This window comes from Entelurus aequoreus, linkage group LG18, assembly GCF_033978785.1.
Source record: "Entelurus aequoreus isolate RoL-2023_Sb linkage group LG18, RoL_Eaeq_v1.1, whole genome shotgun sequence".
Classification (NCBI taxonomy): Eukaryota; Metazoa; Chordata; class Actinopteri; order Syngnathiformes; family Syngnathidae; genus Entelurus; species Entelurus aequoreus.
Window position 1 is genome coordinate 37,127,143 of NC_084748.1, and position 16,178 is coordinate 37,143,320.

The 16,178-nt window shown below is 38.8% G+C and overlaps 1 protein-coding gene across 3 annotated transcripts in view; it reads right to left on the reverse strand.

Annotated features, from left to right (window-relative positions):
* Positions 1 to 16,178, reverse strand: part of LOC133634106 (protein sidekick-1-like) — a 962,694-nt gene that overhangs the window by 126,014 nt on the left and 820,502 nt on the right. For all 3 annotated transcript variants that reach the window (XM_062027111.1, XM_062027112.1, XM_062027113.1), the window contains one exon: positions 9,049 to 9,164. In XM_062027111.1, the coding sequence (XP_061883095.1) occupies positions 9,049 to 9,164 (116 nt within the window). The remainder of the gene's footprint in view (positions 1 to 9,048; positions 9,165 to 16,178) is intronic.

Consider the following 16,178-nt stretch of genomic DNA (forward strand, 5'->3'; position numbering starts at 1 on the left):
AGCATTCCATGACTAATATAAATAAATTAACATTAATAATAAATGACAGTAAAATAAGCACACGTATGACTGAGGAGTCATAGTGTAACTTTGTGTGGTGTTTGAGTTGTCCGACTTTTTGTGTGGCCATAAACGCACCAGTGGTTTAGTGCTATGCGTGTTGGTGACAGATGACAAGTTGGTTTTGGCCTGGTTTGTACGGCAGAAAATGACTAGTTTTTCGAGATAGAATTGTTTTACTCATGTTTTTGGTGTGGTTATGTCCGAATATAAACAGTTTTGCTCAATAAAGTGATCAATATAATTCCTGTCCTTGAAGCATCTCGATAGACGTTATAATAATTGAACGGTGTTCAATTGAACGGTGTTGACGAACACCGTTAGGGCCGTTTGTTGTCACTGTCACTCAAAGTTGCATTGCAAAATTACATAGAATAAATATGTTTATTTTGTTTATAATTCAGATGGGATTTGATTTGGTGCGCGGCATATATTTGCTGCGCGCAGCAGACGCTTGAGCAGTGCGCAATTGCGCAGGCACGCACCTTAGAGGGAACGTTGCTTTGCAGTCCATGTCTTGTTGAAAACACGCCATTCTTCATCAACTTTTCTCTTTTTAGCGTCTCGGGTGTAAACCGTGCATCACTTGTCGCTGCATGTGCACCTTCACTCGCAGGTTACACACGGACACACGCCCATAAATAATACTTTTCAAAATAAAAGCAGCACAGTTGTATTGCGCGCACGACATAGATGTTTTTTCAACTTTATTTTGAAATTAATGATTGCAGCTGTTCACATTCACTCACAATCACGCACGCGCATACGTCCACACGGAAGTAATACAAATAACGATTTTCAAAACAAAAGCAGCACCGTTGTATTGCACACTCGACATAGATACTTTTTAAAATGTATTTTGTAATTTATATATGGCCTCACGCGGGCCGGACAGGGACGCACAAAGGGCCGCAGAATGCCCAGGTCTGATCTGGACTGTACATAAATGCTTATTTTGAAAATGTAATTTTGTTTATAAATTATATGCAATCTGTTGTGTTCCCTAATTTTTCAGTGTACATGGATGAAGGTGTGTGTTGCTGAGCCCGACTTGGACATTATCTGGACTGGACCTGGTTTTAAAAACCCTTTAAACAAATCTAATTTCATTGACAACCTGGTCTGGTGAAGATAAGGTCCTTTTTAAAAAAATAAAATAAAATAAGATAATTTAAAAACATTTTCTTGGATAAAAAAGAAAGTAAAACAATATAAAAACAATTACAAAAAAAATAGTAATTAATGAAAATGTTAGTGGACCAGCAGCACATACAATCATGTGTGCTTCAGGGACTGTGTCCCTTGCAGATGTGTTGTCTATGTTGTGGGAACTAGAATATTGGTAGCAGAAAGAAACAACCCCTTTTGTGTGAGTGAGTGTGGATGAGTGTGAATGGGGGAGGGAGGTTTCTTGGGTTGATGCACTAATTGAAAGTGTATCTTGTGTTTTTTTATGTTGATTTAATAATAATTTAAAAAATTAAAATAGAAAAATAAAAAAAAACACTTTAAAAAACTAAACGGAAGAAGATTAACATACTTAAACACTCCGAAGAAATTATGGCTCTTGCGAAGCCAGAACAATAATTAATGTTTCTTCTGCCAAGAGCGTATATTGTGTTTATTTAATTTTTGTAATAAGACTTGGTTAAAAGATTTCAGTGTGTGTATGAGTACTTTTCGAGTACATTCAACAATATGGTCATAATAATGATAACTGATCATTTTGGTCACAATAACCATGATTAGAAATGTTCAACCCTAAAATCAACACTAGAAGCCGAATGAAGACATCTTGAGAAACGCTGTTCAATTAGCGTGCAATCTTAATTACAATTCTGCAGCAGGACCCCAATCAACAACTTAAATGTATCACTGACCTCCATTTAGGGAGAACGCCAGTGACACCCAGACATATTCACGCCGCCATTTTTCTCCGTGCCCGATGGTGCCGCACTGCGCCCAGTCTGCCATGGCAAGATAAGCGCTCCTATTGTAGTTTATTATCAGAGTAGTACAGTTTGGGTGCAGTAAAAAGACTGCTGATTTGGCACCCTAAGCAGCTGATGCGAGTCCACGTTTTTTAAGGGCTCGGTTCTGCTGTTGCTATAGTTACACGTCGATCCCGGACCGGTGTGAAAAAAAGGGTGCGCCGAGAGAGAGTTCAGAGAAGAGAAGAGTGCACGCCACACGCAGGACGTAAATCCCAGTGCTGCCACAAGGGCCAGCTTCAGGAAGCATGTAATAGTCCAGCCTCACCTTTGGAAGCTCAGCTGCTTTTTTGTGAGCAAAACGACACGTTAATAGTGGAGTGGACTGACTGCACAACAGATGGTACTGCTGCTACAAAGCATACAATGTGGCTGATGGAGATAACTTGCCAAGATACTGAGATATATTTGTTACCATGCTCTTGGCATCACTCTAGATCTTGTACCACACGCTGTTATCTTTTGGGTTCCCCGTGAAGCCGTCTGGTGTTTTGGCCCTCTCCACAAAACAATTTTCACTGAACTGTCACCTTTTTTTTTTTTTAAATCTTTGCATGCAATCTCATTGGGGGTGTGAATATTTGGGCACCTAGCGGGTCGATCCGACTGGAATTTTTGCGCTGACGATTGGATTCAGAACTTATTCTTGATTGAACCACACCAGAGTCCGTTTGGAGAGACTGGAGGAGATGCGGATGAAGAGACAGGGCTGCGGAGCGCCGGGACGGACAAGCTTCACAGTGTCTTGGCTGAATGAGCAGGTATCGGACACCTCGGTCTCCTTGGACGTATCCTCGCTCATCCATGCAGACTGGACACTGGCCGAGAGTTGGTGGGCGGCCGAGGTTGGAGTCGGCTCTCTTGGTTGCTTTGTTGGGTCTGCTCCTGTCTCTGGCCATGCTCCCCCCACTCCAGCAGACAATGGCGTGGAACATCGCAGAGGCCACCACAGTGTATACGTTTTTTGTTTTTTTGGTTGATGTTTTACTTTTGTGGCTGTGTGTAGAAGTGACTGGTTGCATCAGCTCTGCTCTTTTAATGTATCCAATGTCTTTTGTGTTCTTTGATGTTTCCCTCTTACACACATGTTTATGTGTGCTATGGCTATGAGGTTTTTTCCCCCTTGGCCTCAGTCTGGACCCCCTCTCCAGGGGCCCCGCCCACTTCCTCAGCGTTGACCTTTTTCTCACCTTTTTTGTAAGGGGCGCCAGAAGTTGGCAGAACCGTCCTGTTCTGTCTCCCTGTAATGTTTGTCTGCTCTTGAATGGGATTGTGCTGAAAATGTTCATTTCCCCTCTGGGATTATTAATGTATTTCTGATATTGATGCTGATTCTGAACACGATTTTTCAAGTCAAACCGATTCTCCCCATTATTATTTGGTATAATAATTATAGTGCAACTTTTTCTAAACAGGTTACAGTTTAGAAAGGCGCATTCTGGTTGCACGGAGATAAATGTCTTAAAAAGGTCTTTAAAATTGATTCTTATAAAACAACTTTTTTTTTGTTTTTTTCCAATCGATTCTTGAAAATTATGAATCTATTTAGAATTAGGAATAATATAAATTGATTTTTTTGTGCACTCCTAAATTTCAGATACGGTTTCTGCTCAATTGTTTGTATTCTGACAAGTAATTTCTTCCGAGAAGTGAAAACCAGCGGTGGTCGACCAAGCCAAAAAGGCTTGGAGGAGGTCAGAGTTGAAAGCAGGCGACATGTATGTCTGTGTGAGACCCATTGAGCAAGGCTAATGCTCGATCATCCAGTTTGTAAAGTCCCAAGACCGAGCAAAGTGAAAAATAACACACTATTAGGCAGCTTCGCCATATTTTCATGGATAAATGTCCGCTGTTTGGTTGTTGTTTTAGCCCGGAGGATGAATTGTGCTTTGGAGTGGTGCAGACCAACTGAGGTTGGACTGCTCGCCGAGTAGACTTTTCTTTTTTTGTAAATTAAAACTTATTTTCCATTGTTTAAAGGCCTACTGAAAGCCACTACTACCGACCACGCAGTCTGATAGTTTATATATCAATGATGAAATCTTAACATTGCAACACATGCCAATACGGCCGGGTTAACTTACAAAGTGCAATTTTAAATATCCCGCTAAACTTCCGATTGGAAACGTCTATGTATGATGACGTATGCGCGTGACGTCACGACGGCAACGGAAGTATTCGTACCCAATGTGTCACCATACAAACTGCTCTGTTTTCATCGAACAATTCCACAGTATTCTGGACATCTGTGTTGGTGAATCTTTTGAAATTTGTTTAATGGACAATGGAGACTGCAAATAAGAAAGTTGTAGGTGCGATCGGTGTATTAGCGGCTGGCTGCAGCAACACAACCAGGAGGTTGTGTTGTGTTTGAGCTGGATAGCAGACGCGCTACCGTGAGTACAGCTTTGGCTTCCAAACATTTGATCGCTTGCCCGTACGTGCGTGTCGCTATGTGCATGTCACGTACGAAACTTTGGGAAATATATGTTTCTTGCCGACTCTGATGGCGGCTGGGGTGTCGTCGAAAGCTACAACGCCCGCGGCCGCCGCCGCTCCGTAGTTAGCTTCAATTGTTAAGCTTCGCCAAGCTGGAAATTATTAACCGTGTATTTACATGTTCATGGTTTAATAGTATTGTTGATCTTCTGTCTATCCTTCCGGTCAGGTTTTTTTTAAAATTTTGTTTCTATCTGCATTTGAGCCTGATGCTATCACGTTAGCTACGTAGCTAAGTTAGTTAGCTTCAATTGTTAAGCTTCGCCAAGATGGAAATTATTAACCGTGTATTTACATGTTCATGGTTTAATAGTATTGTTGATCTTCTGTCTATCCTTCCAGTCAGGGTTTTATTTATTTTGTTTCCATCTGCATTTGAGCCAGATGCTATCACGTTAGCTCAGTAGCTAAAGAGCTTCGCTGATGTATTGTCATGGAGATAAAAGTCACTGTGAATGTCCATTTCGCGTTCTCGACTCTCATGTTCAAGAGGATATAGTATCCGATGTGGTTTAAAATACAAATCCGTGATCCACAATACAAAAAGGAGAGTGTGTAGAATCCAATGAGACCTTGTACCTAAGTTACGGTCAGAGCGAAAAAAGATACACCCTGCACTGCCTCTCTAATTCTTCACTCCAACGTTCCTCATCCACAAATCTTTCATCCTCGCTCAAATTAATGGGGTAATCGTCGCTTTCTCGGTCCGAATCTCTCTCGCTCCATTGTAAACAACGGGGAATTGTGAGGAATCCTTCCTCCCGTGACGTCACGCTACTTCCGGTATAGGCAAGGCTTTTTTTAATCAGCGACCAAAAGTTGCAAACTTTATCGTCGTTGTTCTATACTAAATCCTTTCAGCAAAAATATGGCAATATTGCGAAATGATCAAGTATGACACATAGAATGGATCTGCTATCCCCGTTTAAATAAAAAAATGTCATTTCAGTAGGCCTTTAATGACCGGCATTGTTTCGTAAGTAACAATTTGGTCCTAGTATCGGTTAAAATGTAAACAATCCCCATCTCTAGTTGTAAATAGAGATTCATTTCAAATGTCATCGCTGTATTGTTGTACACTTTGAAATAAATGGCAAATATTGTTTAACTGTCCGAATGATGAATGTAACATAATGTGATGATTTACATTCCCAACAGACAGGGAATCTGTTGACGCTTTGATTCTCCCACTGTTTGGATCAAACTTATTGAACGTACTGTGTGCAATCACTCATCTATGGGGGCCAAGAGATCAGATGAAGACGTGCTTTATATCCCCTTTTAATGAATGTCATTTAATTAGCAACACAGACACAAAGAGCTCACAGAGGCTGGACTGATTCTAAAATCCCTTGCTGGTGTCTTGTTGTTTTTATAAAGGACTACAACATCGGAACATACAAAAGTGTACTGTAGTGTTTTCTAGGTATGCACCCTACTAAAGTTGGTATTTCAGAGTATATACTGTGAATGTTGTAATTATTGTGAGGGCTTTACTCACCTAAACCGCAAAAAGGCATTCATTTGAAGCAGACAATAATGAGGGAGGCTGTTATTTACCGTAATTTCCGGACTATAAGCCGCACCTGACTATAAGCCGCACCAGCTACATTTAGGGGAAAATACAGATTGCTCCATTTATAAACCGCACCCGACTATAAGCCGCAGGGTTTTGATGTGTAATTACCGTAGTATATAGGGGTTCCTGCTACCACGGAGGGGATTGTCGGGACAGAGATGACAGTTTGGGAACGCAAAGCGTCCCATTTATTAACAATAAATCTTTCAATCATTCAATCAAACTTTCACATCTTTGACATGGCGAACAGCATTCGTGCAGCGTACAAATAATACAACGGTGCAAAGTAATACAAAGTGCTCGCCTGTACGTTATCAAAATAACCAGCCTACCGGTATATGAAAAGTCAGTCTTTAATCATTGTGTCATCGTCTTCCTCCTGCGTACTAAAACCACCGAAATCCTCTTCGTCGGTGTCGGAGAAGAACAGGCCGTAAATAAGCCGCACCCTTGTATAAGCCACAGGGACCAGAACGAGGGGAAAAAGTAGCGGCTTATAGTCCGGAAATTACGGTATGTAACATCATTTTTTTAAACTGAAAGTGGAAAGGTCTTTAAAGGGGAACTGCACTTTTTGGGGGAATTTTGCCTATAGTTCACAATCATTACGAGAGACAAGAACACATGTCTTTTTTTATTTAATAGGTTTTAAAAGATGATAAACGCTTGGACGATGTGGCTAAAACAAACTCAAAACCCCCCCATCAACATTTTGCATACACACTGCGAATCTATATATAATGTACCAACAGACCTGTTCATAACAATATGTAATATGTTCAATATTTACTGTATTTTGATCATTTTGATCAATTCCGGGACTGACTTGTACTGCGCATTGATTTCCGTTTCCATAGCAGCGCATGTCTGACTTCTGGTAACAAATGTGTGTTCCTACTTCCGTAAACAAACACACGTGTGTTTTCTAATCATGGCAGACTTGGTAACTGACAACGAAGACGACTATTTTTGGACAAATGAGGATTCACAACTTTGTACTTTTTGAAGCTGAATGAACGGAAGATGAACTACAGCTTCTAGAAGCCAGCACGAAGAGTGAGTAAAACGTTGGAGCAGACAGAAGCCGAGAGAGTGAGGTCAGCGTGACACAAAGCTGCAAATGTGAAATTTGGAAACAAGCTATTTTGACATAAATGGCGTGCCTACCCAAAAGAAACCGGTAAAAACGTACCCGGCCACCTGGACCAACCGCAAAACTGTTCATCTAGTGAGTCACATTTTAACATCGATCATGAACAACTCAGCATGTCATGCGTGTTATTACAACTACAGTACATACGCTGTCTGGCTAGCTGTGTACAAACAAAACATGAAATCTGGGCTAATACTTCATAGATATTGTACTACTATTGTACATGTTTTTCAGTCAGTACAGATTGCTGTCTTCTCACAGTGATGTGCATGACAAACTCAAACGTATTTCGTACTGACGCAGAAACTAGCTTATCTCTTTTCGTAATGAGCTTTTACAAGTAATAGTGAAGCACGCCGAAGTGTTAGTACGCTAGAAAGAGAGTTCCTCATTGTTCGCTCTTACAATAACAATGTCGCTACAGTTTGGTTATTACACAGGTTCCAAAACGTAAATTAAGTATTGTTGACGGTTTCTGAATGAATTTTTAAAAAGTGATTTAGAGGTAGAAATGATTGCTCTCATTAGCTGCATTGCTAGCCACCTAGAACGAGCCAATTTTTACACGTTGGAATGCAAAAAAACCCCAAAAACCTTTTGTCGTCTTGTCTCTCATGATGATTGTAAACGATAGGCAACATTTTAAAAAAAGTGCAGCATATTGCGTGACACAGCGGCAACAGAACCACTGTTGTAATAGCTATAAGGCGCAAACTGCCGAGTCAGCATTAACACCGCTAATGAGATCATTGTAAACAGAAGAGCAAGTGTAACACGCACAGGTTTCACACCAATAGTTGAGTAGTGAAACCGACATTTTATTGAGGTAGAAAGAGGATGCTGACCTTTCATGAAACTTCAAATACAGCTATTGCCTATGTGTTGTTTTTTAAGACGTTTGTCTTTTGCAGACCATGGATCCAGTGACTATTGAATCAAGGCATTCATTGTAACATAATTATGTTTTTGCATTCACCATAAGAAAACCATCTGACTAAACTTTTGTTTGTTGCCGGGTTAAATGAAATCCTCTGCATTTTAACGACAGTCTAATGTAACCTTGGTATAAAATGTCTTTACAAATCAGAGTCTGCTGCATAATTAGGCCTTGACTGGGGAGGACTTTTGTCAGACTAAAGAATGACCCCAGTGTTATTAAAATATTGCTGCTACTGCATTGTCTGCATTGAAATGTGGTTTTAGTTTTTAATTTCTGTGGAGGTTGTTGATGAAACATTCATATTGGGTAGCACTGCCCACTCATAAATGATCAACATTTTGGTTTTTGCTTCCATTTTTTATGAACTGAATTTGAAAATCCACAATTGTGTTCTATGCACACAATGGACCCATTTATCTCAATTATCATTGACAAATTTGTCAAAATCCGTGTTCGTGAACACTTCCCCTTAGCAGAGATAACCCATCTATCTCACAGGTGTGGAATGTCAAGATGCGGATTAGACTGCGTGATTATTGCACAGGTGGGCCTTAGGCTGAACACCTAAAAGGCCAACCAAAAAGATGCAGTTTTGTCACATGACACAACACCACAGATGTTGACTACAGGAATAAAATGTGAATTTCTCTACCATAAGCTGTCTGCTATACAGTAAAACTGCTGAAGCAATGCATAGTGATTAGGTATCAAATGATTATCATCATTTCTGACAGTTTTTCAGTTTGGTCCACTGCATCACAAGACCATTATGACAATGTAGCTGCACGTAGTCATCATGTTATTGTTAATCAGTGGGCATGTTTACCTTGTATCCCTGGTTGATGCCATTGATGAACTGCTGAGGTGGGGGGTTCCAAGTGAAGTGGATGGTGGTCGAGTTGAGAGCAACGACTTTAACATCCTGCGGGGGAGCTGTGGGAACTACACACAAACACAAACACACAAACACTATATTTAGTTTGAATGAATGAATGATTGTTTGTTTTTTTAAAGTCGCGTGTAAATTTTGTGGATCGCAGGCTACCTTTTTTGGGGGGAGGGGGTTCAGGGGGCTTGTTTCTGAACATGTGATTGCTTATTTGGGCTTGCTTTCTGTCCCCAAAGCCCAAACAAGTGACGAGACAAAGGGAGACTTAGTGGAGAAAATTGAATGAACATATTATTTTATATATATATATATATATATATATATATATATATATATATATATATAACAGCTACATTTATATATATATATATATATATATGTGTATATATATATATATATATATATATATATATATATATATATATATATATATATATATATATATATATATACATATATATATATATATATATATATATATATATATATATATATATACTGTACGTGTGTATATGTATATATACATAATGCATATATGTGTGTGTGTATATATATATATACATACATACATACATACATACATACATACATACATATATATATATATATATATATATATATATATATATATATATATATATATATATATATATATATATATATATATATATATATATATATATATATATATATATATATATATATATATATATATACTGGTGCTTTACAAAGAGTAAATGGGACAATGAAAAAGGAGGATTACCTCCAAATTCTTCAGGACAACCTAAAATCATCAGCCCGGAGGTGGGGTTTTCGGCGCAGTTGGGTGTTCCAACAGGACAATGACCCCAAACACACATCAAAAGTGGTAAAGGAATGGCTAAAACAGGCTAGAATTAAGGTTTTAGAATGGCTTTCCCAAAGTCCTGACTTAAATGTGTAGACAGTGCTGAAGAAACAAGTCCATGTCAGAAAACCAACACATTTAGCTGAACTGCACAAATTTTGTCAAGAGGAGTGGTTCAAACTTTAACCAGAAACTTGTGGATGGCTACCAAAAGCGCTTTATTGCAGTGAAACTTGCCAAAGGACATGTAACCAAATATTAACATTAAATATATATATATATATATATATATATATATATATATATATATATATATATATATATATATATATATATATATATATATATATATATATATATATATATATATATATATACATACATACATCTTTTTTTTTTTTTCCCCAAATGCAAGAAAGAGAGAACTCCATAGGACTGAATTAGACCAAAGGTGCGTCTGTCTCTGTAAAATAGTTTTTGTGTCCATTTTGAGTTGAGCTGTTTAAATAAATCAAAAATCAATCAGTCCAATGTTGTGCTTACATTTCAATAAGGTACACTTTAGGGCTGTAACTAACAATTATTTTAATAACTGATTCGTCAGCGATTATTTTTTTTGATTAGTCGACGAGTCTAACTATACCGTATTTTTCGGACAATAAGTCACAGTTTTTTTCATAGTTTGGCTGGGGGTGTGACTTATACTCAGGAGCGACTTATGTGTGAAATTATTAACACATTACCGTAAAATATCAAATAATATTATTTAGCTCATTCACGTAAGAGATTAGACGTATAAGATTTCATCGGATTTAGCGATTAGGAGTGACAGATTGTTTGGTAAACGTATAGCATGTTCTATATGTTATAGTTATTTGAATTACTCTTACCATAATATGTTACGTTAACATAGCAGGCACGTTCTCATTTGGTTATTTATGCGTCATATGACGTACACTTATTCAGCCTGTTGTTCACTATTCTTTATTTATTTTAAATTGCCTTTGGGTTTTATCAAATAAATTTCCCCCAAAAATGCGATTTATACTCCAGTGCGACTTATATATGTTTTTTTCCTTCTTTATTATGCATTTTCGGCCGATGCGACTTATACTCCGGAGCGACTTATACTCCGAAAAATACGGTAATTGCTTTTGATCTGCTGTAGATGTTTTTAGTTTGATATTGAGTTGACACATTTATTCTAATCTATTATTATCCATTTAATTGTAACAAAATAAACATACATTACTAAGAAAATTAATGGTTTTACCTTATTACTCAACATATATATAACCACAGTGAAAAAAAAATCAACAGACTTAAAGTGCAATATGTCCAATAAACATTGCATTCAAAATAAGTGTTTTTATCCAGTACTGTTACGGTTATTTATCTGCAACATTTAACTTAAAGAATAAAAGTGTAAACATGAAAATTCCTGAAGGTTTATCAATTCACATTTTAGTAAGCCAATCTTGACAATCTTTACATTTTTGTAATTGACATTGTCCATCATGTCGACTAATTGTTGCAGTCCTCGTACACTTACTGAAGGTAAACAATGTCTATTCGTATTAATTATGAGTTAAAAATGTATAATGCGATTTACTCAAGATTAAACTAATCTAACCAATTAACCGCCCCATTTTTGATATAGCACACATAAGAATGTAAACTTTACATATCTATCATGAAGTTTGATTAAGCTAAGCATTTTTAATCCATCATAATATTTGACAGACATTCAGTTGAAAGTCAGTACATTTAGTGCGCTTGACTTGCAAATGCTGCATAATGGTTGCAATGGATTTCCCATTAAAGCTATTTTAATTCAGCATTCATTCATTTTGCATGGCATTGTCCTACAAATGATGAAGCGGATGAAGAGTCATAGTACATGGCTAATGTGCCCCATGAGGCTTCATTAAAGGACACATAATGTGCTCCGAGTTCCAATCAGGGACCTCAAGGAACTGGGCATGACTGAGTGGATTTGTGGGCTTACCGTTTGGACACAATTTTAAAGGCAATACCGGCTTGTATACTGATTAAAAAAATCCTGCAAAGCTGCGTCAGGCTCAGAGTGACAAGTAAAATGTTGACTATTAGCAAGTTAAATTATTTGTTTTGTAATGCACTAGGCTGGTTTGGAGGATGTTAGAAATAGTGAAAGTATTGAAGATCGTACCATTTAAATGTCAGTTTTTTTCTATTTACTTCACTCGAAGGGAACGTGGCAAACATGTACTGAAGAGAAGATTTAACTCACGTCTTCGACCAGAGTGGTCCTATGGAAGAAGCTCGCGCAAATGTTACGGCGATTACACCGTAAGAGGTTTATGCCGAAGCTAGGGGACGCTGGAGTGTGATAATGCACTGTTGCATGATGGGAATGCCCTTTTATATCTTACAGTGGAGCTAAAGTGGCCCGTAGACGAGGATAGTGAAGAGCACTGGGGGAGAGCGGTCCGAGAAAGTGGCGAGAAAAGGGGGTTTGGAGGGAATGGAGAGACAGCGGGAACGCGAGTGAGAGAGCGAGAGAGAGAAAGCGAGGGAGATTAATTGATGCTAAAGATGCTCTCCTTCCCCTCCTGAGTGTACTCGTGGGGCCTGGCTTCTTAACCCTCACGGCGCACAGATCCAGATAAAAGACTAAACTCTGTCCTCCGGGGAAATGGGAGTATGCACGTATGCCTGACCGCTAGACAGAAGGGAAGGAACGCTATTCAAGTACGACTCAAGTCTGTGCAGCTAAAGGGGAATACGTCCCTTCGACTGCAGCCACGCCCGCTAAACCACATGACAATAATTAATGAGGCACAAGTCAACGCGCGTGTTCCGCAACGCTTCATAATCGGATTAAGTGCAAGTGCATCACTCAGTGACGCTGGGCTGAAATATGACAACCTAACCCAGGGGTCGGCAACCCAAAATATTGAAAGAGCCATATTGGACCAAAAATACCAAAAGTTATTTGTCTGGAGCTGCAAAAATACTTATATAGCCCTAAATCACGAGTGTCTCAAAGGGCTGCACAAGCCACAACAACATCCTCGGCTCAGATCCCACATCAGGGCAAGAAAAAAACTCAACCCAATGGGATTACAATGAGAGACCTGGGAGGGGATACCCCCCTTCCCTAGGCGACCGGTGCAACGGACGTCGAGTGGATCTAGCATAATATTGTGAGAGTCCAGTCCATAGTGGATCTAACATAATAGTGAGAGTCCAGTCCATAGTGGGGCCAGCAGGAGATCATCTATAAGTGATATAATCAAATAGTCATATTAGCTATATTAGACTACTATCAAAATGACAATGTGTCACAGGCTGACACAACTCTTCATTGACAGAAATGCTGAAATGTAATATATTCTACACATTTTTACAACATCGGAAAACATTGGTAAAACTTCTTAGCGGATGAGATAACTCCTCTAAATCAGTGGTCCCCAACTACCGGGCTGCGGCCCGGTACCGGTCCGTGGCCCGGTACCGGTCCGTGGACCGATTGGTACCGGGCCGCGGCCGCACAAGAAATTTAAAAAAAAATAATATTTTTTTTCTTTTTCTTTTTTAAATCAACATAAAAAAAACAATATATACATTATATATAGGGTTGGGTATCGTTTGAATTTGAACGATTCCAATTCCGATTCCGATTCTTTGTTTCGATTCCGATTCCTGACGATTCTTGATTCTGATTCTTTTAAGAGGCAGGGTCAAAAAAAAGTTTTGGATATTTTAAATGAGCTAGCTAACCTACAGTCTTTCTGAATGAAATAGTCTGACATTCTCCATCAATTTTAATTATATTAACTTTTTATGAACTTTACTATAAATTCCTCACAGGGCTGTTTTCAACTAGAATATAAATATCAAATCTATGAACTTGAATATAAATATTATAAATTATGAATACATTTTCCCAGGGGTACACTTTCCTCAAGAGAGCTTTATTTTTGAAAACCTCATGAAAACACATTTACACATAAGTGTATGATGCTGCAAGAAACCTCATGAAAACACATTTACACACACACGTGTATGATGCTGCAGGAAACCTCATGAAAACACATTTACACACACAAGTGTATGATGCTGCAGGAAACCTCATGAAAACACATTTACACACACAAGTGTATGATGCTGCAGGTACTTAAAAATGTTACCGTGCTCCCACTGATGGGCTAACCTGGTGCAGAAAAGCAAATAAACAATAAGAAACAACTTGCAAAACCCAGTCCAGATTAGCAGCAGGTACAGTATAAAATCAGAGACAGTTCTTGTTTAGGAAAATGACCATATCCGCCTTCTCAGGCAGGATGCGTGAGCGTTCTGGACAGATAGTGTCTCCTGCTGTGGAAAATACACGTTCGCTGGGTGTGGAAGAAGCTTAAACGCATAAATAGGAGAAAGCGAGATATGACAGCAAAGGATAAGTCTTTTGTTGGTTCCACCACCATGCAGCAGGGTCGTCAGACATAAGTATCGGTAGAACGTCCTGGTACATCTGCAGCTCTCTCTCCACTCGTTTCTTGATGGACATGGAGCTCTGTTATTTTGCGGTTATTTCATTTTTTTTTGTAAAGTAAAGCCACACTTTCGACCGCCGACGCCCGCTATCCATACTTGAGCTTGACTGACTCGCTCGGCTATGCTAACACTTCCGGCGGTGGGCACTTCTTCGTTGGTGTTCAGCGGCTTCTTCTTCCGGTTCGGCGGACATATTTTTTTCCGGTCGGCGGACTGGTATCGAAAATAGTAATCGAAATTTAAACTTTTGAACGATTCCGGGAGAATCGGAAAGTTAGTCCCGGTTCCAATCGATACTCGATACTCGATACCCAACCCTAATTATATATCAATATAAATCAATACAGTCTGCAGGGATACAGTCCGTAAGCACACATGATTGTATGTCTTTATGACAAAAAAAAAAAAGAATTTTTTTTCCTACTCTGAACGTCTTCTGTAATTTCCGCAGATTGACGTCACAGTAGTTACACTTTAGTCATACTGGAAATACGCAAAAGTTAGCGAGAGATGTGTTGTCTATCATTCACAATCCTTATATGAGACATGAACACATGTTAATCTTTTTTTATGCATTCAAAGTCGTAAATAAATTAATACCGTTTTTTCCGCACAATAAGGTGCACCTAAAAACCTCAAATTTTCTCAAAAGCTGACAGTGCGCCTTATAATCCGGTGCGCTTTATATGTGGACCAATATTGAGCCACAACAGGTCTCGCAACTACGGGATGCATAACGTAACCCCAGCCTCTACAGTAGCGTCTATTCTATGCGCCTTATAATGCGGTGTGCCTTATATATGAACAACGTTTTAACATAGGCCATTCAATGAAGGTGCGCCTTATAATCCGGTGCGTCTTATAGTGCGGAAAATACGGTACATAAAAAAATCATAGCAATGTAGTCAATGGGAGCTCTCTATTTCGCCCACAAAACCCTCCAAATAAACATCCAAAACCCGCCAACAATACTCTATATACATATCGTGACCTGAATATTATCTAAATATTAGCGATGTTGTTATTAGTTTCGTTGTACTTGTGCAATGACAATAAACACCTATCCTATCCTATTATAAGCAAACTATTTTTTAGCGGCGTAGAACAGTGGCGTAGAGCGAACATCAGACATACAACAATCGCCAACGGCAAACATGAAAATCATAACAGTCGCATGTAGCCAACAATAATCATGCACCGAGTAAACGGCCAGACGGGTATTAAAAGAGATATGGTTGGGATATGCAGCAGGTGTGTATCCTAAATCACCAAACAGCGGCCAGCGTGTACATTCAGAGCTCCTAGCAACAGTAAAGTAAACAAGGGAGGCACCGAGCAGAACAGAACTATAACCCAGACACGGCAAGACATGACCTGTGGCAACAGGCCAAGACAAGTCAAAAATTATGAAAGTCTGAAAGTACTTTTGCTCCTACACACTTATGAGGCAGCAATAAGTCCAAAATAAAGGTGAAACATTATATTGCACTTGAAGTTTGGGTGCAGTGTACACCACACATAATACAATGATAAAATAAACTTCCAAAAAGCTATTCTAAACTTTAATTGAGATACTTGGAAACATCAATTGGGATGAGATAAAAGGACCTTAATGCCACTCTACATTAACTATGAAAAAACAAAATCCAGATTGTTGTCTCTTCTGCTTGAGTGTAAGAGA